Genomic DNA, 10,949 nt, shown 5'->3' with positions numbered 1-10,949 from the left:
AATAAATCAAATATATCTGTCTATTAATAAACCAAATATATCTGTCTATTAATAAATCAAATATATCTGTCTATTTATAAATGAAATATATCTGTCTATTAATAAATGAAATATATCTGTCTATTAATAAATCTTAATATATCTGTCTATTAATAAATCAAATATATCTGTCTATTAATAAATCAAATATATCTGTCTATTAATAAACCAAATATATCTGTCTATTAATAAATCTAATATATCGGTCTATTAATAAATCTAATATATCTGTCTATTAATAAATCAAGTATATCTATCTATTACCTGTATATTAGACACGATGAACGAGATATGCTGTCTTGTCTCCCAGATCAAGCCCCCCATTTCCTTAGCTTCTCTTTCCCCTCTCCTTACCTATAGTGAAAGAGACTGTAAGTGTAATTTCAAGTGACCCTCCATACAAAGAGGGTTATGCGTGCAGTGGTCTGAACTCAACACAGCACATATTTGAATTTTCAGCTAAATACAAGCGGGTTTCGATAAGGTTGCACGCACACATATCTCGATGTACTCGACGAACACACAAATATGGATAGAAACCATATTGGCCCTGAGGCAGTAGATTAAATATACATTTATGCATCTTTAATCTACTTATAAGTTTCCCCTTTAAAGGGGATAGAAACCGTCTGAGTGCTGAAGCAGTAGGTTTAAGATACAAAAGTTTCCCACTCAAGAGTGTTTTAAGTTCAGTTAGTTCAAACTCAGTTTAAGCATTGCATCATATTTGTAAGCTCTGTTAAAGTTACGAGTTCTAAGATTGACGAAAAAAATTCTCAAAAATAAGATAGGATCTTAATCCGGGTGAATCCTCACCTTCATCATCATATCTGACCAGAGATGATTTAAACAGTTCTGTGTTCTCCGTATCAACAACAGGAACGAGAAAATCTGGAAAACAAATTCGATTTATAGCCAACATATCGAACATCTGTATTTACTCTGCCTTGTCTGTCTGTTTGTATTCAATTAACGTTCAAACGGCTGGATCAATATTGGGACAAAATTGTTTATGGCAACTCACATGACTCCAGAGCTAAAAACTTTAGAATGGTGGATATCGGAATTAATGTTTGATCCTCTCTCTTTTTGATAATCTCAAGATTAACATAATCTTGCAAGATTATCTTAAAAGTGTGGGGGGGGGGGGGGGGGGGGGCCCTTGAAGTCAAGTTTTTATAAAATTTAGAGAAGGAATGAAAGGTTAATTTCTTAGGGAAATTTAGCAATCAATCAATCAAGCCCTACCTTGTTATATCTGTGAATGGCTGATGGAGTGATGATCAGATGAAGAGGCCAGGATACAGCATACTGTATAGAAATTTGACCCCATCCTTCATAGGGTTCATTACCGATCAAAACTTTGATCTAAGAATATTTAAGATAAACCAAGCTTAATAAGAAAAAATCGATTTACTAAACTGACACAAAATTAACTTTAAGGTTTAAGTTTTAACCAAACCTGAGTCTAAAACTAAAGAACGAAAAGTTTTGACTTAAATTTTAAGTTCATGGTTAAATGCCACTTCTGACTTAATTTAAACCTGAACTTTAACCGTGAGGTCAAATATTTAAGCCTGTGGTTAAATATTTAACTTGCCGAAATCGACGAGTTAAAATTTAAACACAGGATTAAAATCTTGAAATCCCCGATCCCGCAATCCCTATTTGTCTTTCATCATTCAGCGGTAAGCGGCATTCAACTAATTAATTACGATATATTTAAAAGTAAAAACCTTGATTTAATATATTTCACGTTTTAGATTAATTAATGTTTGCATGTAAACCCAAAATACGGTTGTAACTGGAAATATGTTTTGTTTTCCGTCACGTAAATAGTTTAAAATTAAAAAAACAGCTGATTACCAATACTTATGTAATAATTCTTCGTAAATCCTTTTCTCTGATTGGTTCAGATTTTCCCAGGAAATTCAAATTTTAAATTGAGAAAGTTTAATATTTAAGTAGCTATTCATTATTTTACAGAGCTTTTAACCTCGAACTTAAAATTCGCGCATTCTTTAGTTTTAGACTCAGGTGTTTAACTTATCTTCGAACTTTTACCTTTCTAACTATTCTGTTCTACTAATTTTTTTTACCGATTTTCAAGCCTTTTTTCTATTCAGTTCCTCTAAACTTTAAAACTATTTTCAACTTGATTTAATCTTTTTTATATTCAAGCTATTTTCAAGCTATTCAAGCTATTTTCAAGCTATTTTCTACCTATTTTCTACCTATTTTCAACCTATTTTCAACCTATTTTCTACCTATTTTCAACCTATTTTCAACCTATTTTCAACCTATTTTCTACCTATTTTCTACCTATTTTCAACCTATTTACAACTTATTTTCTACCTATTTTGAACCTATTTTCAACCTATTTTCTACCTATCTAATTACCTTGTGTGATATATTTTCCTCCTCTGATTGTGAAAGAATAAGCTGCGCCGCTGTTCTCCAGGCCTCAACACAAACATATTTCTTAACTTTTTACTCTCTATGATTTTATTCAATTACTCCCACCGAATTGTAAAAAGATTAATTCTTTCACTCATTCTCTTCGCATTTTAAAATGAATGATTTTATTTTATTAAAGTTGAAATTGACCAGATTGGTCGGAAATAATCAATAGCGAGAACTAGTTGAACTAGGGACGAAAAGTTCAACCACCTCTAGAGTGCACAAGAGTAGTAGTTGAACTTCTCGGTCAAGTTTAACTACCTAATTAATTAAAACACACCTCAATATAAATTGCTTGTAAAAACTAAATCTTTAATGAGCGCATATAAAGAGATATTTTTTCCTTTCTAAAAATGAATAATGGACATGCAAAGATGGAACTTTTTGAGTGAACAATTTAAGAAATATTTTAGTAAAATCTGAACCAAATTCCTACAATTTTAAGAAAACGTTATCGACATATTAATGAGAAATAATGTAAGGATCGGAACCCTACATTGTAGCCCCGGAAAGAATCCTACATATTTATGTACCTTTAAATACATACATACATACATACATTAATCGAGTTATACTGTTATCTTAGTCAAGAAATAAGACGTTATTGAATCTAATAAAATAAAACAATTTTCTCACCTCATTAACATCAGTTTGTGTTGTAATGGTTGGTGGATTCCTTAATCGTTCCTCAGTTAATCGGATAAAAGTATGGAAAAGTTCCCCCCGGCCTAACAGGAACAGATTCCAAACTGTTCCAAGCTCTACAAAACAGTAAATAATACATTGTTTGGTACAATAAAAAACATATTTGAATACCGTTTAGCATACAATACATTATGAACTAGGACTAGTGGTGTTACATATATTGTGTATACTAAATGCTTAGTGTCTCCCTGTTGTGTATGATTGCTAATATAGACCTATTGTGTATAAGAGAAAAATTTATCTCTGTTAGTATTGTGTATGATTGCTAATATAGACCTATTGTGTATGCTAAGAGAAAAATTTATCTCTATTTGTAATGCATATGATTGCTAAGAATTTAGTTCCTTATTATGTATGCTAAGAGGTTAGATCCTTATTACGTATGCTAAGAGTTTAGTTACTTATTATGTATGCTAAGAGTTTAGATCCTTATTATGTATGCTAAGAGTTTAGTTACTTATTATGTATGCTAAGAGTTTAGATCCTTATTAAGTATGCTAAGAGTTTAGATCCTTATTATGNTTATGTATGCTAAGAGTTTAGTTCCTTATTATGTATGCTAAGAGTTTAGTTCCTTGTTATGTATGCTAAGAGTTTAGTTCCTTATTATTTATGCTAAAAGTTTAATTCCTTATTATGTATGCTAAGAGTTTAGTTCCTTATTATGTATGCTAAGAGTTTAGTTCCTTATTATGTATGCTAAGCTAAGAATTTAGTTCCTTACTAGCTGAAGGGCCCGGCGTTGCCCGTGAAAAAAAAGAAAAAAATTTCGAAAAAAATTTCGATTTTTTATTACCCTCCGACCACCCATGAGTGTCCACAAAACATTTGAGCCCATTCGGTACAGCCGCTCGGACGGCTATGGGCAAAATATTTAAAATTACGAATGTCTTGTTTTATTATATAGATTATGTTTGTTAAGTATTTAGTTCCTTATTATGTATGTTAAGAGCTAAGAGTGTCTATATAGACCTGTTGATGCTTTTGCTAAGTATATGTGTAGACCTGTAGTGTACTTTATACTGTGTATGTGTATTGTGTATTTATCACTATTCACAATAGGTTGATTTGGTTTAAAACATGGCATGAAGCCATAACAAGTTAACTAAACCCTTAGAGGGGTACTATATTTTGTTCTAAAAAACTCTTGGCAAAATGGAGTCATGGAAGTCATGGAGATGGGGATAAGGGTAGAGATTTCTGCAACTGCCACAACCAGTCCTTGATACTCTAATTCCGTCACTACCTCTGCCCTCCCTTCCTTCTCCCCATCCACCCTCCTTCCGTCACCACCTCTGCCCTCCCTTCCTTCTCCCCATCCACCCCTCATTCCTTTTCCCCCTCCACTCCTGTAATTAGTTGTATAGGAACATATTTCTCAATAGAAATTTGTAAAGATATCAATTGTAGAATTAATTATTTCTTTATCATCATTATATTCAATTTCTTATATTCTTAATAAATTTGTTTGAAGATTTCTTCAAATTATTCATATGTCGTCTATTCAAAAAAATTCCCAGAAATCTACGGAAAACGTTTGTGAACGTGACAAAACCGATAACTAAACAAGTTTACTTATTTGGGAGGTTAAAGTGAATTATTATTTTCTCCACCTGTTCCTAAACAACTAATTAATTAACTGTAGAATTTTTGTAACACTTTTATGGGGGAATGGAATGTAATTGTTTAAATAACAACCTGCCATAAGGTCAGCTTCCTTCATCATAAGAGTATGAAGATGTTCAGATACTGTCTCCCTAAATTGAAAATTTATATTATTAAGGAGTATTTTTCTTTTAAAGGGATTTTAAGCGTAATTTGTAGTGACCCTCCATGAAAAGATGGCTATTCCGACTTACACATGTAATGTAAATAATTTTTTAAGTGTTCATTTTCAATTGTAGTCTCTGTACAAAAGTGACTTGCGCATTTCTACGGCAAGAAAACATAGGAATGAACAGAATTGAACAGTTTAAAACCTCAATACAAGTATCTTCCACAATAATGATCAAATAATGGTTGTAAACTACGTTGTCAATTGGGCATTGTCATCTTTGCGTAGAGGGTCACTTGAAATAATGAAATAAGTTCCTTTAAACCTCCCCCCCCCTGGCACTATAGATTTATTCAATAATTTTTAAACAACTAATTTCAATCCAACTTAGTTTCATATTTGAATGATAAATATGAACATTTCGCGTTTTTTACAGGGGGGGGGGGATTAAAAATGGAAACCTACCTAATCTTATCCACAAAATTAGTGAAATCGGCAACTTCGAAGACTGTTTTATCTCGCAACCTCGCTAACTCCTGCATTCACAGCGGTTGAGCAGGAACCGAATTTAAAGACGTTGAGTTAGGTCGGTGACAGGGGTATATATTTTCTTGAAAAATCACACACCCTCGATTAAAAAATAAATTGTATCCCCAGAACGCCAATTTGTTTGAAGGTATTATTCGCTGAATTGAAAAAAAATTGAGTTTTAAAGAAAAATAAACCAATTTTTGCGGAAAAAACGCATCAATGAAAAAACTTGAATTTATATGTAATTTTTAATCCCCCCCCCAAAAAAAAATCAAAACATTTCTAAAAAATAAACATCCCTGGTTTCTGAACTACATATACAGTGAAACCCTTAATAACGAATACATCGGAAGAATTTATCAAATGTCGTCTTAACAATTTTTCAATGAGTTTAATACTATATTACGTAAATTTCAGTATTGTGAAAATAAATAAATAGCCATGAATTATGCGGGAACAGTTTTAAAGAGTTCCATATAATCATTTAATTTAAAAACTAAATATCTGCAACATTCCATTATCAGAAAGTGAAGAATACGACATTTGATGAATTCTTTCGATGTATTCGTTATTAAGGGTTTCACTGTAGCTGGTTCAAATCTTGAATCACCGATTCAAAGTCAAAGATTCATGAAGATTTGAACAAGTGATTCAGAATTTGAACCGGCAGTATATAGTTCAGCGACCTCTCCAATTCATCAAAATTGGTCCCAGCACTAATATTCAATACTCAACATTATCACTTTTAAATCCTCAAGTAGCTTATTAAAATATATTAACTTTTACGTATATAACATTAATCGGACCAAAATGTTTGAATTTGATATGAAAAATCACACTTAACAGTTTGAAAAAATCTTGTTTCTCACTTGAAGTAGAATGAATCTGTACAAAGGATTTTTATATTTTTATTGATCATACACAACGGTACTGTACCAAAGTATATTATACCGTAGTGTACTGTACCGTACTGTGTCGTAGTGTACTGTACGGTTGTATACTGTACCGTAGAGTACAGTACTGTACTGTACCTGGTAGAACTCTGCCTCCCTATCCCTAAGAACCGCCCCTTGAACTTCAACCCTCCTGTCGCTTTCAAACAACTGAATACTCTCTCCGATGAAGAATATTTTCTCAGCAAGAGAATGAGAAATATGTTGAGGAACCATCTCTAACCGGAGCTGGAAAGTTTTGCTTTTACTTCTACTCTTCTCTCCCTCCTCCCCAACCAGCAGAATACTCTCGTCCGCCTTCATGTACAGGGATTAAATCTTTCCATCACTATTCGTAATCCTTTGATTTTTAATCAAAGAAAATAAGTTTGTGAAAGTTTGCAAAAATAGTTAAGCTTTTCAGAGTCCACAAAAGTAGATACAGAGATTTTTTGTACAAGTTTAAAAAATTTATGATTAAGTTAAATTGAAATAGATATATCCTTCCCTTATCATCTTTGACAATAAAAAACTCGTTAAACGGATCATAAAGGTTGCCCTGAAGCAGCCAGGCCAAAAGCTGCTTATACAACACTTTGTGCAGCTCACTCAGTACTAATTTTAGAGCGGTTCCAACACCCGCTACTCCGGAACCTGCAGCCTGGTAGACTTTATCTAATATCATACAACCAGCAGGAGCTTCTTCATCGACCTCACGGACCAGTTGAACTAGAGCTCGGAGAATAGGTCGGTGGGGGAGAAGTCTGTGTTGGAGCAGGGATAATTGGGTTCCAGAGTTTTTCAGTATTTCAACTTCTAAACAAAATTAATTTTTTCTTTTCATATATTTTGTTTTAATGTCCGTCCTCGTCCTGTCCTGTCCTGTCCTGTCCTGTCCTGTCCTGTCCTGTCCTGTCCTGTCCTGTCCGATATTTTGTTACCGAGCTTAACAAGAGTTTGCAGATAAGGTTCCAAAGATTTGTCCAGTCCTTGATAGAGAGCAAAGAGATACATTGAAGAATTAAACCGGTTTCTGTTTATATACTCACACAATAACCTGAACAGTTCGGGTTTAACGCACAACATGCAAAATATGAAAAAACAAAAAGAAGAGTGTCAGATTTTACCAGGAGAGCAGGAAAAAAAACGGCGAGACCATCCATTTATAGAGTAGCATGTCAGATTTACAATACATTTTTAATTTGACTTTAATTCATTAATGTGGAAGATGACATAGTTTTCACGCTTAAAAGAGAAATTACAGTTGAAACATTCAGGTTTTTAAGGAGAAGATAATGGACTCTTTTCCATTCCTTATCAGAAAAAGTTTCCAACAGGGTTCTTTGGAAATAGACTATGTCATTCTTAAAATGGAGAATTATTTGGAATTACACAGGGTTGTATATTTTCTTAGGTATTTAGATAAGTTACTGTTAGCCTGGGGCAGCACATTTATTTCAGGTTTTATTTGCTCAATGCGGGGAAACCGAAATGCATAATGTTTAAGGGAAATTTAAAAAAAAAATTGGGGGGGGGGGAACAGTATTTGGCAAACTTAACGCATAACGCAAGTCTAAATAATATGCCAAATTTAATATGAATAAGAAGTCCAGCGAGGAGTGAATAGTAAACAAAGAAAAACAAGAAGTAACGGAGGGACATGAAGCAAATTACAACCCTAAATTATGAGCATTTAGCAACCTCAAGAGGGTTAGATGACATTTTATTTGAAAGAGGAACATTTAATCAACGATAGACAAGAAAAAAGATAAAAATCAATTTATGAACAAAAAAATGATAAATCGTTAATGCTCACCTGTAATCTGTGGCGACCTCTAGCAGTTGGTTTATGATCGAGATCTCGCAAGGGTGGAGCTCAGATATTATGCGGTTCACGCCCAGTACACCATTCTAAGCACCATAGACAAATTACAATACATTTTAGCTACAGAACTGTTATGCAGGAAGGTCAGGAGGACCCGAAACTGGTTCTATGGCACCCCACCTATTCCTCCTTTCAGTATTGTACAAAACCAACTAATTTTCAACAAAATTTTTACTTATTATTTTAAGATTAGGTTCAGACAGTTTGTGGACCTAGCGCTGCGGCTAGGACAGACTTAGGGGCCAAGCGCCGAGCTAGCTAGACAGGAAAGGGGGCCGGGCGCTGCAGCCACATGTGTTGCATATGCGATGTACAAAATTGATAGGGGGGGGGGGAAGAGGGGGTTCTCAGAATCTTTTATTGGGAAAATTTCCCCATGTTGGCCCAATTCTGCCGTTTTCCCAACTCTCCTATCATAATCTGATTGAAAATCAATTTAAAGTCGAAAGTTAAGGTGAAATGCCGAAAATATTAGTATTTTTACCTTTTCGGAGAAAACAAGACCAGGATGGCCCCGTAAGGCAACCAGCAATTCATGAAACATTTTAAGAACTTTAAACTTCTAAAACTTTCTATTTTGATAAATTTCGGGCCAGTGCACTTTGTCTTATAAAATTACGATAACAGTCAGTATTTTAACATATATAATTATTAACTGACCTAAACCTGGCCTACAATGCTACAAAATGTTATAGTTTTCTACGGACAACCTCAGGCTCTTTAGTCTTTTGCGAAATAATTTTGTCGTTTGCGGTTTTTTTAACCATAAGTTATGGGGCATTGCGCATTTTTAGATCTCGAATGTCGTCTTTGCTAAAACCAAATCAAAATGGTAATGTTACATCGAGTAATGTTGATCCGCTCTACTGCCCATCCGACCTACTGCAACATCTGACCTATTCAGCAGCTTTTGTCAAGTATATATATTAAATAGCGCAGTAGGGTATGAAATAATTTATAATTGTAGCTGTCGGACGAGTCGGACGGCCACTCAATTTTGTATGTCAGACGGGCACTTTTTGTAGTTCGGATGGGCATTTTTCGTAGGTCGGGGCATTTTTCGTAGGTCGGATGGGCACTTTTCGTAGGTCGGATGGGCATATTTCGTAGGTTGGATGGGCAGACCTTTAAGTTTAACAATTTTTAATAAAATTAGTGTATATTTAAGGTTAGGTTAGGTTAAGCTCATTTGTGGGCCGAGCGCAGCGGCTAGGACGGGCTAGGGGGCCGAACGCTGCGGCCATGAAAGACCTTCAATTCACAATTTTTAATAAAATTAGTGTATATTTAGGGGTAGGTTAGGTTAAGCTCATTTCTGGGCCGAGCGCTGCGGCTAGGGGACCGGGCGCTGCGGCCACAAGTCCATATAGCAGCTGTAATACCACGTGCTAATAGGTCGGTTGTGTAGTATAGCGGATTTGGCGTAGGTCAGAAGTAGAGTATGGCCACCATTAAAATATTAAAATGGATGTGCGGGCACATGACCAATAATATCAATTTAATATGAGATCCAGGTTTTATAACAGACTTTATTAACATATTATTGTAAAATATTCTTATCAAAAATACTGAATTTAATGTATTCATAAACTACAGAGTTCGGAGATTGGAAAAGGCATAATTTACCAAATCGTAAGTTTTATTTTCTTGTGTACAATTGTCAATTTGTGTTTATAAAAAATACTCATTTTAAATATGCTTGCTTACAACATTTTTGAGAACAGATAAATTATGCCATTTACATCATAATTAAATGACTAATAAATTTTAATTAATGAAAACTAAGCTCTCAAAAGTCAAAACTTTAGTACAGGTTTAACAGTTTAAAATAATTAAAATAATTTTCTTTGTTTTGTGGTCATTTTTGTTACAATTTTTACAAAGTTTTTATTTTACTACGTCAAACTAAGCCATCATAACCTTATTTGTGAATTCATACTTTATTTCAATACTTTTAAATAAACAGTGATAACCAGAAAACTCTGGAATGGGAAGACGACTTTTAAAATAAAGTTTTCACTTTAAAAAGTTTTATGGTCAAGAGACATGGCACATGTGTAGTGTAAATAGACCCATTTCACTAAATTAGTGATTTGATAAGTGTCTAGTAAACTATTTGCTTTGTATAATTTTTTTTAACTGTGCAATCGTCTGTTTTCAGACAAGTTTGACACTTTCGGAAGTATATTAATAAAATACATAAATACAGATAAATCTTTGAAATCTGAAAACACTTCTGTATATATGCTCGTAACCTTAACTTTTAAAGATTCATATTCTAAACAGTCATGAATTCCATTTATCTTAGCTTGGCAATGAAAAATACAACCTTTTTTCTTTGTAGAGTCTATAATCAAAGAGTTTCTGGTTTTTTGAGTGTTGAATAAAAGAATGTTAAGTTATTGAAAACCAAATGTTTAGAAACTATTCTGTAAGATATTACGCAAAGTCTTACAAGCACTACGTGGCTAGTTTTTAATCAGACATATCTTATAGAAAAGTTTGAGTGTAAAAAGTATATTAGTATAAAAAATGATAAATACTTTTATAGTTGGAGATTTTAACTTAAAAATTTAGACTTAAATCACTCTAAAATCAGACATTATTTGATTATACAAATTAC

General features: G+C 33.5%; 1 protein-coding gene across 2 annotated transcripts in view; it reads right to left on the bottom strand.

The window, feature by feature from the left end:
- LOC111709921 (gamma-tubulin complex component 4) overlaps positions 1–9,053 on the bottom strand; it is a 12,451-nt gene extending 3,398 nt beyond the window's left edge. The window contains exons 1-12 of one of the 2 annotated variants that reach the window (XM_023483866.1): positions 8,987–9,053; positions 8,258–8,352; positions 7,383–7,498; positions 6,950–7,257; positions 6,541–6,759; positions 5,444–5,514; positions 4,903–4,961; positions 3,136–3,260; positions 2,440–2,502; positions 1,288–1,407; positions 856–930; positions 304–393 (exon numbers count right to left, since the gene is read on the bottom strand). In XM_023483866.1, the coding sequence (XP_023339634.1) occupies positions 304–393; positions 856–930; positions 1,288–1,407; positions 2,440–2,502; positions 3,136–3,260; positions 4,903–4,961; positions 5,444–5,514; positions 6,541–6,759; positions 6,950–7,257; positions 7,383–7,455 (1,203 nt within the window). In that variant the 5' untranslated portion in view covers positions 7,456–7,498; positions 8,258–8,352; positions 8,987–9,053. Of the gene's footprint in view, positions 1–303; positions 394–855; positions 931–1,287; positions 1,408–2,439; positions 2,503–3,135; positions 3,261–4,902; positions 4,962–5,443; positions 5,515–6,540; positions 6,760–6,949; positions 7,258–7,382; positions 7,499–8,257; positions 8,353–8,810; positions 8,966–8,986 lie in introns of those variants that run through there. The other variant, XM_023483865.1, reaches the window with a different exon arrangement.
- Positions 9,054–10,949: the final 1,896 nt, after the last annotated feature.

The sequence above is a fragment of the Eurytemora carolleeae genome, unplaced genomic scaffold (assembly GCF_000591075.1).
Source record: "Eurytemora carolleeae unplaced genomic scaffold, Eaff_2.0 scaffold1014, whole genome shotgun sequence".
Taxonomy (NCBI): Eukaryota; Metazoa; Arthropoda; class Copepoda; order Calanoida; family Temoridae; genus Eurytemora; species Eurytemora carolleeae.
This window is presented reverse-complemented; position numbering and strand designations above follow the sequence as displayed.